This window comes from Sceloporus occidentalis, unplaced genomic scaffold (genome assembly GCF_023333645.1).
Source record: "Sceloporus occidentalis isolate IW3139 unplaced genomic scaffold, rSceOcc1.0.p SCAF_131, whole genome shotgun sequence".
In the NCBI taxonomy this organism is placed as follows: domain Eukaryota; kingdom Metazoa; phylum Chordata; class Lepidosauria; order Squamata; family Phrynosomatidae; genus Sceloporus; species Sceloporus occidentalis.
The window spans coordinates 2309571-2327807 of record NW_028317111.1 but is presented as its reverse complement, the minus strand read 5'-3'; the positions used below and the strand labels follow the sequence as shown (position 1 = coordinate 2327807).

The 18237-nt window shown below is 37.9% G+C and overlaps 1 protein-coding gene across 1 annotated transcript; it reads right to left on the bottom strand.

Annotated features, from left to right (window-relative positions):
* Positions 1-4148: 4148 nt before the first annotated feature.
* On the bottom strand, positions 4149-18025 carry LOC149281508 (ammonium transporter Rh type A-like). The gene is made up of 10 exons (XM_089499192.1): positions 17854-18025; positions 11393-11576; positions 10851-10998; positions 9370-9517; positions 8833-8999; positions 8068-8205; positions 7719-7840; positions 6161-6234; positions 5281-5354; positions 4149-4229 (listed from the first exon to the last, which is right to left on the bottom strand). The coding sequence occupies exons 1-10, from the start codon at positions 18017-18019 to the stop codon at positions 4149-4151; spliced, it is 1302 nt and encodes a 433-aa protein (XP_089355318.1). The 5' UTR covers positions 18020-18025.
* Positions 18026-18237: the final 212 nt, after the last annotated feature.

Below are 18237 nucleotides of genomic sequence, written 5' to 3'. Positions count from 1 at the left end.
CTCAAAACGCTCACCATGCCAGCGCTGAAGTTGACTGGCACTACGTTCTGTATATTACCCAGCAGCCAAACACGCCTCCTTCCATACATTTGCAAGAGCGACACCACGGACATTTAAAAGGGGGCCACTCAGCCATAATCTGCATTAAAGTGTATATAATGGCTGGATTGCCCCTTTCATTGTTTGTGGTCAATGCCCTTACATCAAGTTTGTAGTCATCTGCCATTATTTGGAGTTTGGGGGTATTAGGATAAGCAGACATCAATTTATTTACTCTTCAATTGAATGTTAGATTTAAAAAAAACAATAGACCTTGTTTAATGTTATATATCATTATATAATGATCACATCGGCCACAGCATTACAATCTGGATTTTTATCTCAGCGGGGAATCCAGAGATCAGTCTGGATCTATTAATTTAGCCTCTGATCTTTCCGGATTTTAACTTTTAAGCAGATGAATTACCTGATTTAGTTGAGGGATAATCGGCGTTGAGTAACCAATTAAAGGAAGGCTGGTTTTCTTAAAATAAAAAAGTTATTATTCAGTTCTGCACAGGCTTAACGTCCTTGTTTTTTTTGCTCCCCAAATGTCCCGTGCCCATTAAGGTCCGGTGAATGCCGAGCTGCACAATTAATCTTTAGTTGGGATGATCGAGAACACATGGACGTCCTTCAACTGGAGCCTCTGCCAGGTCAATTTATATGACCCTGCTGGAGACCAGTATCGCTTTAAACAAACAATGTAACCTGACAAGCAGATACTTTCAGTGTGTTATTTTTTGTGTTATTGTTTGCTTAACAAGTTATCATGTCAGACTGTGGATGGAGGAAAGGCCCAGAGGCGTTGCAGTGTCTGCGTGTGAATAAAAAGAGGCCATAGTCTAAAACTAGATGGTCAGAGGCATAGATGTCATGTAAGGAACCGAACAGAATCCCATCAGAAGGGTTCGTGACCCTCTGCGCCTGGTACTTTTTTGTTATTTGTACCTTCTTGTTCTACTACTGGACTCCCTTATATTTCTGTTTCTCCTTTTGAAAACTTAATAAAAACGTATTTACAAAAAAAAAAAGAATCCCATCAGAAGTGGCATAGGCTAATACGTTACGTGAATTTAAACATGCATTGGTGGACCGACGTCAGCGACCCGCTCGTTGACGCCAGCATGACTGCCCACCTGTACCCTAAAAAACAAGCACTCGGGATAGCTGGAGCCTGGATGTTCCCAGGTATGGGCATACGGCTCCTGAATCTAAGACGAGACCAACGACTGATTAAGGTTTGAGTCTTTACAGCAGGAAAAAGTGTGTGACTAGACGGGGGCCGACTGGGGCCAATCTGACAGCAGATTCTATGTTTATGTGTTTAATCCCAAATAGGCTGTAGGAATATTAATTTAATAATGTAAGAATATTTCCTGTAAAGCCTCCACTTTTTACAGCTTAATAATACCCATTCACTCCTTGACCACGCAAGTAATTTGCCGGTGAGTAAGATCCCTTCATGTAGTCTTATCTACAACTTGGTGAAAATTGAAAAACCAATGCTCCAGCCGAAAGCTTGGTTACCTACAGTAATTGAGTGTTAACTCATGTAGGACCATTGAGAAAAAACTCAGACGCATACATTTTTTGAACATTTTTGGTGGTTGGCAACATTTTTTTTTTGCCACTTCTAGTCTAACATATATAACACATATTGTGTCCTTGGAAAGGATAGTCTTATGATCAGAGAGGGACTTTTTACTGGTGACTCTGCGTATAGACACCAGAGTGTCTAATGTAACAGGTAGATCTAGATAACCGGACACTTTTTGGACAGGATTCAGTGGTGGTGATTAGGCACATTGTCTGCCAGATGTGTTTTGGGTCACTTGGCTGAACTTGCCCTCTTGGCCAAATGTCAGATGTTACTCTCTCCTCCACTGGATGATAATCCTTGGTTGTTATCTTAACGCAAACTTTACACAAACCAAGTCAAGGACTAAACACATACAGGTCTGTGCTGGCCCATTACAGAGATGCCGGGGTGTAAAATGACATGTATGCTACAACCCCCTCCACCCCAAAAAACCCAAACATATTATTCAATGGTCATTGTTGCTCTTTGTGAATAGACCAATTTGGTCGCAGTTCCAAAGTACGAAAGGATCAGTATACCCGTACCGTGCCGAGCGTTATTCCATACTAGTCTCCTGGACAGAATGAGATGTAAATCCATATTAATATCTCCCACATTCATTTAATGCACATCTTGGACAAAGGCGGAGAGATTTCATAGAAACTTTTGTATAATGAAGTTCAAGACGGTAGCATTCCAAATCGAAAATGGAGCTTCAAAAGAAGGAGGAATGATCTGAAATGGAAGACTAAGTGAATTGGATAAAAAAACTCTACAGGAAGAGCAGTAAATATGTGGAATACACTAGTAGTGGATGCAGTAAGGCAGACATAGTAATGAATAATGAACATTGATTTATACCTTGGCCCACTGGAGTGGGCAAATACCCAAGATAACCTTTTGGATGTAGGTAAATGTTAGGTGTGAAGTGGTTGGTACCAACCTTCATCCCTTCTTGCCCCTCCACTGGGGGGGGAGCCCTTAAAGTCAGCTGTAGTTCCCAAAGGAAATTTTTTAAGATATTACGGTGTGATAGCACCTTTCTCTACCTATGACCACAAAAAGCCACTATACATTAATCGAAGCTCCTGTTACCAAATGTGTACATGAAGAAGAAGACATATATTTAAATATTAATATACATTTTTTTTAATAACTGAATAAAAAATACAAATTGGCTCATGCTTAAAATCATTAAAAGAACACAAACTCCTATTGTCTGATTATATAAACTTAAAAGGTATGTTTTGTGGGTCGGTTCATACTGTATTAACAGCCATTAACAGAATGATGGCAATTTAATAAGTATAAAACATAAAATTATTGCTCATATGATTAATATGTGGTTTTAGTGCAATCATTATTTAAGATGTATAGTAATCACTATTTGATGTATGAGGTTATTCTTGGAGGATTAATATCGCATTAGTTATAAAATACAAAAATATGCAAGATTTTTAATTACAAAAAAAAAAGTGTCTACCAATTTCCAAAAACAGCAGGTTTTAGTTTTTTTGTTCAAATTGTATATGCCCTGTTGTTTACAGACCTGGTTAATTTATCTTATAGAAATATTTTTTCTTCCCAGAACACGTATAAATGTTTCAATTCCTTACAGTACTTATACCATAAAAAATACCGGTATATTTAAATTTATTTTTGGTTATATCTTTTTTTTATTGCTATGAAGCAGGCTGATGAAAAAAAGTACATTTACAGTGTGAAAAAAATATTCATGCATTGTGCAAAAATCTTTGAAACATTTTCTTTGTTATGAATTGCATAAAGTTGCCTTTTTAGGTTTTGGCAAAATAGATTATGACTAGAAAAAGTAAGAAAAGCAAGAAAAAATATTTCTCTCCCAAAAAGCCTTTTTCAGACCTTTACGTCTTTCTCACCTGGTGCCTCTACGTTTTTTTGTATTCATAATTAATATATATATATATATATATATATTTGAAGTATCATATAACCACATCCAATCCTACATATTTATATCCCTATGGATTATAACATAAGTAAGACTGATCCACATATATTTATATAGCTGTAAAAATTTAAATATTTCTACTTGTGCATAAAAATATGATCCATTTCCTAAGCATTATTTAAAATAACTCCAGTTGTAAAGACTTTATTCCAGTTAACTAGTTACTTTTGAAATATTTGGTAGAATTGTAGAATTAAAATTTTTGGGCATAGTCTTGAAAAACAACAGGATTCATGATAAGTGAATTATTTTTCATATGTGTGCATTTTTACAAGGAATATTACCATAGGCGACATTCTTTGGAAAGAAAAATAATGGGTTTTTAATTGTGCATATATATATATATATATATATATATATATATCTATCTATATATCTACGGTATATATATACCGTAGATATATATATATATATATATATATATATATACCGGTATGTGTATATATATATATTAGAAGATTGCAGTCCATAGCTGAAAGAGGTGGTAATGAAACATTTTAAATGGTGTTAATTCTCAGGTTGACGAATGTAGGAATTTTAAGCTTCAATTTTGTTTTTTCCATGTTGATCCTGGTAATGATTATCATGTTCTTCTTCTTCTTCTTCTTCCAATGGAACCTAGAATGAAATTTTTTTTAAAAAAATACTGAGATTTATATATCCAATAAGAATGAATTTTAAAGCCTTTCCTATACCACATGCCACAATTATATAGTCTTTAGGATTACGACAGGGCCAGACTGGGGGTGATTTAGAGGCCCTGGCACCTTAAGGACAGTGGGCACCAGTTGACATAATGGTGGCCATTGGCTGAAAAAAAACAGGCGCATGTTACATTTTATATTTGCATATCCAGCTGGCGGCCGCACATTGACGGAGGAGATACGCCAGCGGGGGCGGCCATATTGGTAGGCATGCCATCCCGCCGGCCTACTAGACATCTGTCCGGTGTGCCAGTTGGCCAGTCTGGGCCTGCTTGCCACATTTTCTGAAAACAGCCTGTCTGCACTTTTACAGAGAGACTTCAAAGAACAGCACCCGAAACCTCCGTATTTTATTCCACATAAATATTTAACTTTGGGCGCTTGTGATCAATCATTAACTCTCTGCAAACCAGAACTTTGAAACATTGTCAGAATGGGATTTTTGCATAAATTATTGAGTTGTTTATAGAGTGTCCTAAAAGTAGACCATTAACATATTCTCACATTCTGTGCCATGCTGGTTTCTAAATTAAATTTCCAATTAAAGGTGCTGTTCCACTTAGACAAACCGCTCTCTAGCATTTTAAGCAAATAAACCTGAACAGATCTGTTTTTTCTTCTTATTTCTAACATTTTAATCACACAAAAAAGAGGACAAATGCTTCAGAGGCTTTTTAGTTGCTATGGCAACAACCTTCCACTTCCTGTTTTTGTTTCACGTGCTCATTAGCCATTTCCTGAAAAATTCTAAATCAGGCATGATTAAAAAAATAGTGTTTTGGAATTTAACAGTACTAGGAATTGTGTTTCTATTGATGTTTGTCTTAATAAAAGTTTATCACCATAGGTGGAACAGCAACTTTAATCTCATTTTATAATAGTCTATAAGAGAATATTTACTATTTAGACAATTTTTATGAAGTATGTCAGGGGCATAGAAAAATGTAGCTTTTGTATTCATTTACCTCCCAATAAAGTGTATCATCGTAGCAGTTTTGATCAGGCGGCTGTCCCCAAAATGGCAATTTCAAAATGAAGCCTGGTAGGGAAAAAAAAGTTGAATATTGTGGGGTTTTTTTTATTAACAATTTCAACTTAACATGTTTGAGTTATGTTTTTAAATATTTAATGCAATATGTTAATGATAATAATAACAGAGGTATACCATGTGACCAACAGTATGTGGACCCTTCCTAATTATTGAGTTAAGCTGTTTCACCCATTACTAACAGGCATATAAATTGAAGCCCATAGGCATTCTCTGTAGAAAGACATTGGCCGTAGAACTCCATATTAATGGCCAGGGTTTTGGAATGGGATCTCCAACCAGCTCATATAGGTGTGATGGTCAGGCATTCACATACTTTTGGCCATATAGTGTATTTTAACTAATGCTGTCAGCTCCAATCCCAGTATATTGCTAGTGTTGTGCAGATTTTAATATGAATGCACCATCTGCTGGTAGGAAATATTTATTTTGCATGTTTTTCATGTATAACTATTAGTAAAATATCACCTAAACATGTGGACTATAAACAATGAGCTAATTAGATGTTGCTGAACATAGATTTTTTTTCCAGCAATGGCATCTTACCTGTGGAAGTAAAATTACGAAAAAACTTTTTTTTCATATATTTTTTTAATCTAATTGTTAATATGTTATTGTTTTGGTTTTTTTACCAAATAATGGGGTACACATATAAAATGGCTTTAAAGAAGCATGTGTTTAGACACAACTGAATTGAGATGTTTATTTTGTCTTGCTTGCCATACAGCTATTGTGCTTATAGAGAGTATTCTCCCCCTATAAACTATAACAGAGATTTCCGTAAGGCTCATACACACCTGTCAGGGTTCCTCCAACAACAGAAATCCCAAACGTTGCAGCCAGAGCAGCCCCTTGCATGACGGGAGAAGAGCTGGAAGCAGAGTCACCGGATGCGGTTATTTATAATGTATTTAATGTCACATGTATTTACCACAACACGGGTAATTTGCATCCCTGGCGGCTCTAGAAACGAGACCCGATTACCATTACCAGGCTGCCAGATCGGGGAGCAGCATTCGGCCCCGACCGCTCCCTGTTTGAGTTCCACCCACTTCAAGGTGATTTAGGACTAGCTCCACCCCATGTGCAGCCAGCCCTGCCCCCTTTATCTCATCCACACCCCCTCTAGCCTCTTATAAGGAGAAGGAGAGCTCCGTAAGTCCAACCCCTGAGGAGGCCCAGGTATTGTTTCTTGGAATGATACATAAATAAAAAAATAAACCCCTATGGTCAGAAAAGCTTGCAATCTGGTGTACTTTACTAAATTTGCCCTAGATTGAAGATGACATGGAAGCTGAAAAAAGTGGCACTAGTAGCATATCTATAAACAAGGTAATCTGGCCTATGGCGGTAGGCCCAGGGGCAATTGGGCTCTCTCAAAAGTCTGGTTACAAGGGAGATCTCTGAATGCTTTGAATGGTGCTGCCAGTCTTTAAGTAACAGAGCATATCCTACTCCTCTGCATCGAGGACGACAGCCACATAAGAGGCTGCTGAGGAAGCTGTCCTGGGTCAGGCCTAGGGGAGCTACAAAGGTCTCTGTATATTAATTTCCTGCCCCAATAACCAAACAATAACTGGCCATCTAGCAAACCGGCAAATGCCTGGAGGGCCAGTGGCTGATGGCACCCTTACATTTACTGATCGGGCTTCAGATCCAGTCCTTTCAGTGTGAGACTGTAAGAGCGTTTATCATTAAGTGCCTGCTGGTGTTAAAGTGCCAGGGCTGCTTTTCATCTCCAGTCTGGCTCCAGTATATATATAATGATATTGTGTATTGATGTGTATATATGAGCTGCTTGCATGTACTTGTGGGTGCCTGTGACTTTAAATTTGGTGAGTTGCAGGTGAGGACATTTGGTGTGAATATCCTCTCCTGCAACTTACAATTGTTTTTTTTTTAAAAAAAAGCTCCTCAAATTTAGTTTAAAAAAATAATAATAGTAATCATAAAATAATAAGAGCTACCAAATGCCCTCCTATTTTCATATGTATGATCAGGGCTGACAAGGGGGTAGGCGGCCAATTTGAAGATTTTGGGCCTTGGCCTAAAACCTTTTATTGGATGTTAACTGCAATTCCACATACAGCCACCAGGGTGTTCAGCGTTATCCCTGACTGAATCCCTTCTGTGCTAATTGTATTTGCGTTATATACAGTGCTTATTGTTGAATAAAGGGCAGACCTGGATAATGTACATATTTCTCAGGGCCAGACCTTGTTTAAACACCTTATTCCAGGGCCACTCTGTGGATTTGACCCCTGGGCTGAACATTACCAGTCCTCCTCTGGCTACAATAGTACAATAGTACACAATATACAATAAATATCATAAAGCAGAATGAAATATACTTACCCATCCTTGGCCCCCATTGCAGCAGCCACTATTCCAGCAATGCCTCCCAGAATTCCTGGCAATCCATGCAAATTGTGCACTCCACAAGTATCTTGAATTTTCAGCTTTGAAGCTAGAATTGGCTGTAAAACAGCGTTCATTAACTTTTACTTAGAGGGTAGTTGATAAGCGGAACAGCCTTCCAGCAGAAGTAATTGATTGTTAAAACAGTGAGGCAATTTAAATTTGATCTCTTTGATCCCTGCATTCAGATTACACAGAAGTGTTTAAAATAGTCCAAGCATTAAATATTTTCTGCCCCGCTTAAATCTTTTATGAAACCGATTCTTTACCTTTGTTCTACACTTACTGTTAAGAATTTAAAGCCAACGACGGAGATTATCCCAGCAGTGAAACCAATGATCATGGCTCCAAATGGGCCAATGTTCATGTCTGCGCATGTACCCACTGCAACACCTCCAGCTAGGGTAGCATTCTGGATGTGGACCTGCAACAAGTACAAGACACATTAGTACCTGGGCATGCAATCAAAAGGACTAAGACTTCTGTTTTCTTATATTCTAGTAATTTACTAATTAAAAAGAGCCCATTATGCTCCCACAAAAGCTTTGAAGAGGCTCAACAAAGAGTTGCTGCCTACTGATGCCATCCCTCATGATACATATACCTTAACTTCACATACATTAGGGTCACATGATACATATACCTTAACTTCACATACATTGGGGTCACATGATACATATATCTAAACTTCACATACATTGGGGTCACATGATACATATATCTAAACTTCACATACATTGGGGTCACATGATACATATACCTATACTCAAAAAATACTATTTGTTTTGCCCATACTTTAAATCCAGCACATGATCTCAGTTTGGTTAAACATCAATGGCTGGCTGATACGATGGGGTTTTCTATAGCAGATACCATGGTGGTCTTCCTGGTGGTCTACAAAGTAGATACACAGGTTCTACGGTACAACTTGATCAGTTTAATGGGTTTGACCGTAAGCTAAGATTCCGAACGGTCTTTAACATTTAATATTGGACCCTGCCGGTTCACATTGTTGTTTTCTATTCAGCATTCTTTCATTTGAGTTCCGTACCATATCCAATTTGCCTTTGTGTTCCACCAAACTGGAGAACGCATATGCCGTAAGTACACAGGCGGCCAAAGAGAAGTAGGTGTTGATGATGGCCATTTGTTGAGGCAGGCCCGGTTCGGCAATGGCAGAGTTGAAACTTGGCCAAAACATCCAGAGAAAAAGGGTTCCTGTATGTGATTAAAACAGTATGTTTTTTAGTATTAAAATGATATTTATTCTTGTGTCTGAACTATATATATATGTAATCGATTAACTAAGATACCTTGTACCTAGGCATTTACTGAAGTTTTATTTTGGGGGCTGGGGAAAAATATTGGCCAGATCCAAGAATGAGCCCATGGGCGAAATATGGCGGTATTGCGATTAATAGGAAAATATACATGTGTATACAAAAGGGTTAAATCTGTGGGGAGAAAATAAGATAAATCAGAAGAAAAAAATTCAATTTAAAATGAAATTTTTGATGGAGTGACTGATGTGTATCTCTTCAGTGTTAATTATAATCAAAATGTGTATGAAGCAAGCATGGGCTCTTACCAATCATGGCGAATAAATCGGAGTGATAAACTGACCCTTCATTCGTATGGCCGTTTTTCAAGCCTGGTCGATAAAGAACCGCTGCAGCAGCTAGACCGAAGTACGCCCCAAAAGTGTGAATAATCATGGATGCACCAACATCACTGGCCTATAAAACAGAACAAATTGAGACACTTAAGAGTGATATGAAACAGGGCTCGATTCGCTAACCGGCAGTGTGCCGTTGAACTAAATCATTTCACTGAGTCTACAGCAAAGAAGTAAGAAGTATCCCTCTGGTAACTATGTAGGGTCCTTCTTTTAGGAGAAGCTCACCGCGGTGACCCCTCATCGTCCTGTTAAATCGACAAGCCTGTATGTGGATGGAGATTTTTCCTCTATAATGCCCCAAGTGAGTGAAAATTTGACAAGATCCCAACCAGAGATGTACATTCTTGGTTAAGTTGGTCTCATGCCTCTTTGCACACTCAATCAACAAAATATTTCTACATTCCAACACATTTACAGCAAAGTCTAGAAGAAGGGTTTTTTTCCCCCACTCATTTGAAGGGTGGCAGTTTGATCAAATACAGCAACATGGACGTGGAACGTGATGAACCTATGTGTTTTCTGAGACATAATTACCAAGAAACTATAATAAGTCCCTATTCATATTATTGTGTGAGGGACAATATGTGACCATTTAAATAAAAAAAAATTCTGAGATGTTCGGGTTCAAAAAAAGGCAGACGTCAAGAGTCGATCCCGATAATCTATGCCCAGGAAAGTTACTTTAGTGCCTCGTCAATGACTGCCTAATATCACAAAGGGGCTTCTACTTTTAGTATGGACCATGGTTGTCCTCCTGGTGGTCCACAAAGCGCGTACATAAGGTTCTTGGTAAGTATAAACGATTTAAACCTGTATTTTATGTGTGCATATGGTCATCAGGGATTGGCTAATATATTGGCACATGTTTAAAACAGGGTGATGGAAGTCATAGAACTTCTGAGAGAGGCATTTCCATTGTGCATTCTAGAGTGAGCTTAGTCTGATTGTAGACCTAGACTAATGATTCTTTTCATTTGAGGTCTATCATCACGAAATGTATGGAGAATATCAAGCAGCACTGTGTACGAAGAGAATGGCAAGAATTTACACCTTATAATCATCAAAATGTTGGCCAACAGTTAAAAGGAGCATCGCTAGAAGAATGTTTTGAATCCTTTCCCTGTTCATAGATGTAAGGATTCCCTCAATAGAAGGGAAAATTTAACACAAGAGGGTTAATTTAGTAAGTAGGATTGGAGACGAACATGTTAGGAGCAATGGTCATCATCTCCTCCAAATATTGTCATATCTGGGCTCTACTTGAACAATTTATTGGGTTTATATATATGATGATATGTTCGTAGAATTTTTTTTTTTTTTGTTCAATTCACCTGCTTATATCTGCTTAACAACCGCATTTAAAAAAACACAATAAACAGAACACAACTTACTCCCAAAAAGGCAGCGAGATGTTCATTGCTTGCAAACACGGCGATTTCTAGAATTGCCATAACAAGCATCTGGATGGGACTTGTCCTTCCCAGCACGGCTCCGAATGAGATCAGTACTGTCGCTGTGCTGAAGTCAGCATTTATCATTCTACAAAAAAAAAAAAAAAAAGCGAAGGTCAGAAGAACATTTAGAGTTTGGACAAATAGATACAATAAAAAATGATAACTGTATTTAAAACCAAAATCAATGATTGTTACTTATACATTACTTATACATTAAATTAAAATCGGGGTTGATCCATGAATGGTGTCCTAATCATTAGAGCCAAAGTATACATTCCATCAATATATTAATTTGGCCAATTCCCCTTCCACCCCTCTCTATCCGTCTTGATTTCTGAAGGAGCTGTTAAAATTTGGAACTATAGGCAATTGGGGAATGTCAGATGAATGCTGGGATAAAGTATATTTAGATATATAGACATAAGTAAATATATTTGATAATAGTATAATATAATATTTAATCATATCATTCAACATACTTTAATATACCAATGTTGATTTTCCCATCGTGGAGATGCCATAGACCTTGCATTAAAATTCCCCATTGAAGCCCCAGAGCGGCAATTAGCAAGTTGATTCCCACGCTGCTGAACCCATATCTCTTTAAGAATGTCATCAGGAAACCGAAACCGACAAAGATCATGACGTGGACATCTTGAAATACTGTAAAACAATGAAAGAACATTTATGCGCACATACCAACATCATCATCTTGACGTAAGCTATTTTTTTCCCCACTAGTAATTTCGTGATAACCAAATGGTGAATTTCCCCAATAGACATCTGGAGAAGGGTATTGACATTCTGGAGAGAGTTTGTAGAAGAGAGGCTAAAATGGTAAATGGCTTGCAGGATAAAGGATCTCGCTATGCATTACATAAAGGGATTTAATAGGTGGGACGCTTATTTCAGAGGAGGAGAAATGTTAGAGCAAAAGATCATAATCTAAAACTAGAGTAGATGTAATATAACCAAGTGAGAAAATGTAAATATGCATGGGATAGGCATATTCTGGTTTAGGATAACTCTTGACCTAAGTCGGATGGTCCAAGGGGAGGCTGCCCCTGTGCCGCACATGAGGTTGCCAATGACCTGTTCGATCAGGCTCCCTGTTACGTCATTGTTCATTAAGTGAGATCACTGAACCCTCCAGCTGGCCTATTAACCCTACGGAGGATGATATCAAGTTGGCACAGATTCCGTAGCTTAATTCACCCTGGCACAACAGCACATTTGTTCAATTTTTTTGGTAGCCTCATCCCCTGGCATTGTGCCGGTGTTAGATACAACGTTTCCAATGAAACCTCATTTCCCTATCGCCTCGACTTTTGCTTTCAGATCGTCAGCCATGTAGTAATACATATAGTCCACAGTGCGGTCCATTTGCAGTATTTTTTCCTTGGCTAAACTGGCTTCCACCCGGCACTGTGCCAACAGATTATCATATCTTTAACAGCCCGAGAAACCATTTATAATTGGCAAATTTCCATTAAAATGCTTAAAAGAAGAGACGTTGTGATGGATATAGTTCTATAACTTTTTTCCCCAAACTAATACTTTTCAGTCGATTTTGTTTAATTTTATATGTATTATTATATGTAATATTATTGTTTTTTTATATAAAAAATAACTAAATTGAGAAAATGCCTTTAAAAATGGTTATTCCCCATAAATAAGTAGAACGTAGGAGAGAAGTAAACGGGAAAGGTACACGTTACTCCCACTGCATTCTATTCATTCCCTTCAAAATAATAAACTGGTTATTACAAGATTACACGAGATTATTTGATAACGAATATATGGTGGTATTACCAGAGAGATATCTTTCTCAAATTTCCCATTCTGTGCTTAATTTATGTGATTAAACGTTCAGGGTGAGGAATAGTGGAACAGCACCTAAAACATGAAGTTCTGGTTCCAGATTCAATGAGATTCAATGAGCCATCTACATGTTAATTGGTTAATGCTGGTGAAAAAAAGCACTGTGATTCTTAAGTATATGGTTAGAAAATTTGGACTGCAGAAAAAAGCTACATAAAGACCAATATTCGCTAAATGGGATGCACTACATTTTATCACCTCTTAAATGACAGAATTAAACAATTTTAATTGGGTCTGAATTAATTTTGCACACCATAGAAATGTAAAATAATAATAATAATTTATCCATTTTAATGCCAAATTAAATTCAATATGCAGCATTGAAGGGGTTAACCATTTAAACCAAATGCTGTGTTTTTTATCGATAATACTGATTCCTTTTATGCTGTTAGATATTACAATTTAAATGTATTTCTGAGGGATATGCCGAGACATCTATCACAGCCCTCCAAATATTTAATTGAACCTTGCTACAAATGTAAGAATTTTAGGTATCTTGGCAGAAGTCCATGTATTTTTTGTTGTTGTGGTGAAGTAGTTACACCAAACAGTATTCTGAATTAGGTTCAATCTAGGGGGGCAGGTCTAGGTGTATACCAGTCCCCCTTCCGCAACCAAAGTAGCAGGTTGTACCCGGAGTGCAGATATTCTGAACTCCCTACTGGGACTATCTTTAAGACAAGTAGTTGAGGAGCCAACTCGTATGGCGGCCATATTGGATTTAGTATTGGATTTGTTAACCAATATTTCTGTAGGTGAAAGTTTGGGATCTAGTGAACATCAGTCTGTGCGGTTTAATATACGAACAGTGACACACCACACAAAAACAAACGTTTTAGATTTTAGAAACGCCGACTTTTCTAAAATGAGAATATGTGTGAAGGACTGGGGGCCATTTAAATGGAGTCCAGGAGAAATGGGATTATTTCTTTATTTACTGGTCAGTAAGAGCAAAAAATTAAAGAAACCGCTGTGGTACTCCGCAGAAGTAGCCAGAATGGTAACCCCCCCCCCCAAAAAAAGTAAGCATTTAGTAATTATTAAGCAAAATGAGAAAGATAGACAAATAAGTCGATGGGGCCTGATGGGATACCCCCCAAGTTATTAAAAGAGCTAAGAGATGGAAATTAGTGAATGTTGTGCCCATTCTATCAGAAGTAATAGAGGTTAATCCAATGAAGAAGTTTAAGCAAGCATGAGATAAACATAAGTCTATCCTAGATATAAGATAAGGCCAGGGAAAGGATTCAGAGGCTGGCCAGACCAGATGGGCCGCATGCTTCTTATCTGCCAACACATTCTATGTTTCTATAAGACATATGTAAATAAATTTTATCAGCGGAATCCATTTCTTAAATTAAAGAAATATTGCTTGCCTTTCCATAAATATGTGTGTGTAAAATATAACACTGCCAATAGCTTATATTGTTGCAATCATTTCAATGATTATTTGGCCAGGTATATGCCCGGAAGGGCCAGTTTCACATGAAGTGGGCTAATTTTCTTCAATGCCGCCTCACACGGCACGTCTGGCCCTTGGGTGTGCGGCCGCAGGATGGATACACATTTCCACAATCCACACAACTGGAAACATGCGGCTGAACAAGCCTCGGCCACACATACATCATTTAGTGGACTTTGGCCTTAAAAATTGCCTACAGAAGTCCTGGGCATACTATTTTTTTTTAAACTTTTTTATTCTTTTACCCTAAAAGTTTGTGGGGACAAACATCTAGTAGAACTGATGATCTCATATCTCAGTACTGACATCATGAAATCATACACTCCAACCATCATGTGCACGTTAATGCATAGAATAGCTGAGAGGTGTCTTTTTCCAAAATGCATGGGGGTCATTACACAGAAGTCCCCCATAAGCACTTGCCCCTATAACCTGCCCCCCCCCCATTAGTTGCCTTGCAGGAGGTAAGCTCAACTGAACACCTCTCCCTGCACAAGTTATACTTACCTCCAGCCAGCTCCCGCTTGGCAATTGCCATCAGTGCATACAGGGAAAGTGTTCCCATTGATTTCAATGGGAGTGAATTCCTGCCACTGATTGGCTGCTTGAAGCAAGCATCACTAGAGAAAGTGGCAGTTGCAGAGCTGCAGCTTCTACATCAATTAAGTACTCCACCTTTCCCCCTTTTTTTAAGGAACCTATAGAAAATGCACTCTTCTATAGCGGGGCTGTCAGGAACATTAGACTGTCCCTTTAAAGATTCCCTGCTGGAAAAAAAACTTGTCATTTTGGTTTATACAGAAAAATAACATTTTTCAGAAACATCATGAAAACATAGTCTTGCTATGTCATCAGGAGCGTGTTTTCGTTAAACGGGGGGAGATCATTGCTGCTCTTGATAAAAGGTCTTGTAGAAGGTCTGAAAGGTCTTCACAAAAGAAGTCAAAATGTTAATGAAGGAATTTCCCTCCTGATGATGCCAAAAAGGAAGGGGACATTCGGCTTAAGGGGAAAAAAAAGCGTCATTACTTTCCCAATTCACTAAAGAATAGAATGTGACGTTAATGGCCCTCCCTAATGAATCGGACTTTTAAATGCCAAAGTCACTCGGTACGCGGGGAATAATGTTTGAGGAGGACACTAATGCCCGCCATCCTGCTTCAGACATGGAGTCCCTGTAACCATGTAATATTAGAGCAACTTCGTAACTTATAAGTGCTGATAGTATTTCCCCAAATAAAATACCCTCCCTGGGAACATAGAACCTGCCGGCAGATCAGACCCGTTCTCCCCGTCCAGTCTGCCAGTTATTCAAACCTTAATCAGTCGTTGGTCTCGTTTTAAGACTCAGGAGCCATATGCTTATCCCACGCATGTTTAAATCCCCTGGCTGTATTACACTCTACCACTTCGGCTGGGAGGCTGTTCTACTTATTTACCACCCTCAGGTACCATGTCTATTCCAATCACACCCACTACTTCTGCTGGGAGACTGTTCCATGTTTCCACCACTCTCCCAGTAAAGTAAATTTTCCTTACACTCCATCTAATCCTCTGACTCTGTAGTTTTAGATTATGGTCTCTTATTGTAACATTTCTCCCCCTTTGAAATAAAAACTCCCCTCCTCTACTTTTTAAAAATCCTTTTATGTATTTAACGGTTTCTTTTATATCCCGTCCCCTCTCTCTCTTCTCTCCTCCATGCCGGACATACTGAGATCCCTTAGTCTTTCCTGATCATTTTTATCCTGCCAGTTCTTCATCATTTTGGCAGCCCCCCTCTGAACTCTCTCCAGAATATCCGGGGTCTCCAGAACGCTGCCGTTTAAGCGGCTGTTATGGTTCTCCTGATGTCTGTTGCTGGCTGCCGTTTCTTTGATATAATTTGCATTCGCGTTTATCCCGTTGAACAGTCTGCCACGCGTTTTATGGTCTAGTTTGCAAGTTAAAGCAAAGATATATGATTTCCATAGTCCGCTGTACCTCCTGTGCACAGGGGATCCGCTTGGTCGAAAGCACATTCTGCAACTTAATAGTTCATCGCAATAAAGTGCTCTGCGTTTCATGCTATATATTCTACTTGAGTATCACAACAAATTGTCTGCAGTCTAGTATCCGATAAAAACAACTTCATCTGCGTTAAACAGATGTTACAGATCTTAGATGTACTGTAAGTCTAGTTGATAAGTGGAAGAGCCTCCCAGCAGAAGTGGTAGAGGGTAATACAGTGAGGGGATTTAAACATGCATGGGATAGACATACGGCTCCTGAATCTAAGATGAGACCGACGACTGATTAAGGTCTGAGTCTTTACAGCAGGAAAAATATGTTTCTATAGAATTCGCAATGCGAATTATTTTGTACCAATTTGCATTTATTGGGTATAAGACCCCAGAACGAACATAACAAAAACATGGATACAGTCTTTGTATAGATTACTGTAGATCTTTTTAATTCTATCACAATGAGAGTATGACTCCTATCATTCTCAGCCGATTGCATGGGTGATGGGAGTTGCAGCATTATCTAAAGGGTGGTCTCGGAGGGGGGGGGGGTAATATTTCCCGTGATGAGATTGTTGCGAAACCCTTCATCAGATACCCCTGTGCTAGGAATGAAGAGTAATTATTAACATGATTTGATTAGCTTTAATAACATGATGAAAGGTGATTGGCCTCTATAACTTCTTAAAGGGTCAGTAATGCCATAGCAAAAAAAGCTATGAGGACCCACATGATGGGGGGGATTTTAAACACTAAACCCCCTTAGGGATCCACATGCTTGGAACAGTCATGTAAAAAAAAATCAAGTTTTTAAACCAAAAAAAGAATATAGGAAATAAAATGACTAATAAAATGAAAAATAAAATAAATCATAATTTAAGGTGATGTTCCACTTTGACAAAACATTAATTGCAAACAAAGCTGCAGGATCAAGTGAAAAAAAAAATACAGAAACCCTTAGGAAACCTTATCTGTTTTTATGGCATCAGACTATCCGGTGTTTGCTTCTTTGTCACATGTCAATTAAGCGTTCCCAGCAAAAAATGTAAAGGAGGAAAATTTTATTTGTGATTAAAGAATTATTTTTGGGAAGGGTTGGGGGACTCGTCATCACAACTAATGATGTTTTTAATGCTGTATTCCAGCTTTAGTTTTGTTTTGTCTATTTTACATTTTGCTTTTACTTATTTGCCTTGGGCCAATTTCAATATGGAAGCAGATGTTTCTGTACCATCCAAAAGTACTTGTCTAGCCAAGCGAACTGGTATTTTCCAAATAATGGGGGAGTACATATGCCAGATCATAATACATTCTTCTTCTTATTAATTATTATTATTTACAACTAAACATTTTCTACATCAAAATAAAAAAATAACAAAACTCAAAAAAGTATCAACAGCTTCAAATATTTTTAATAATAATTTTTTTTTATTTTTTTTTTATTTTAAGATTACAAATAGCTCCAAATAGCATAAAAATTTTAATTATACATAGACTCCTAAAAAAAAGGCATAAAAAATAAGTGATAATATTTTATTTCAACATTAAAAATGATTAAGCTCATATAATAATTAAAAAATATATATATACTCACAAGGATAGAGAGCAATGAAGGTGTCATCTGCGTGGGTCACATTTTTTGATACTGTGTGATGATTTGTATCGTATCGCACAAATATCCCGAATAAAATGATGATGAGGATCTGGAGGCTAATTGCTAAAACTGAAAATTTAAACCTCATGTTAGTTTCAAAAGCCATCGTGGCTGGGAGCGTATTGTCTGCTGTCAGGTCCTGCAGGAGACTGATAAAGGGAGGTTGGGCAGCTTTTATTTAATGGTTTGCATGCATGTACTGTAGATATGAATGACATGGCAAAAAAAAGGGGTCTGTGACACTCCCTCCAAGGAAGGAAAGAAAAAAATATTCAAAAAAAAAATACTTGTTGCAAAAAGTAGACTGCATGCTGTTCCATGTAC

Excerpts from the sequence above, each read along its gene's own strand:
- LOC149281508 (XM_089499192.1), bottom strand. The coding sequence starts at position 18,019 with ATGGCTTTTGAAACTAACATGAGGTTTAAATTTTCAGTTTTAGCAATT. Across the intron at positions 11,577-17,853 it reads CTTCATTGCTCTCTATCCTT|TATTTCAAGATGTCCACGTC; the intron begins GTGAGTATATAT and ends ATTGTTTTACAG. Across the intron at positions 7,841-8,067 it reads TTGGCTTTAAATTCTTAACA|CCAATTCTAGCTTCAAAGCT; the intron begins GTAAGTGTAGAA and ends GCTGTTTTACAG.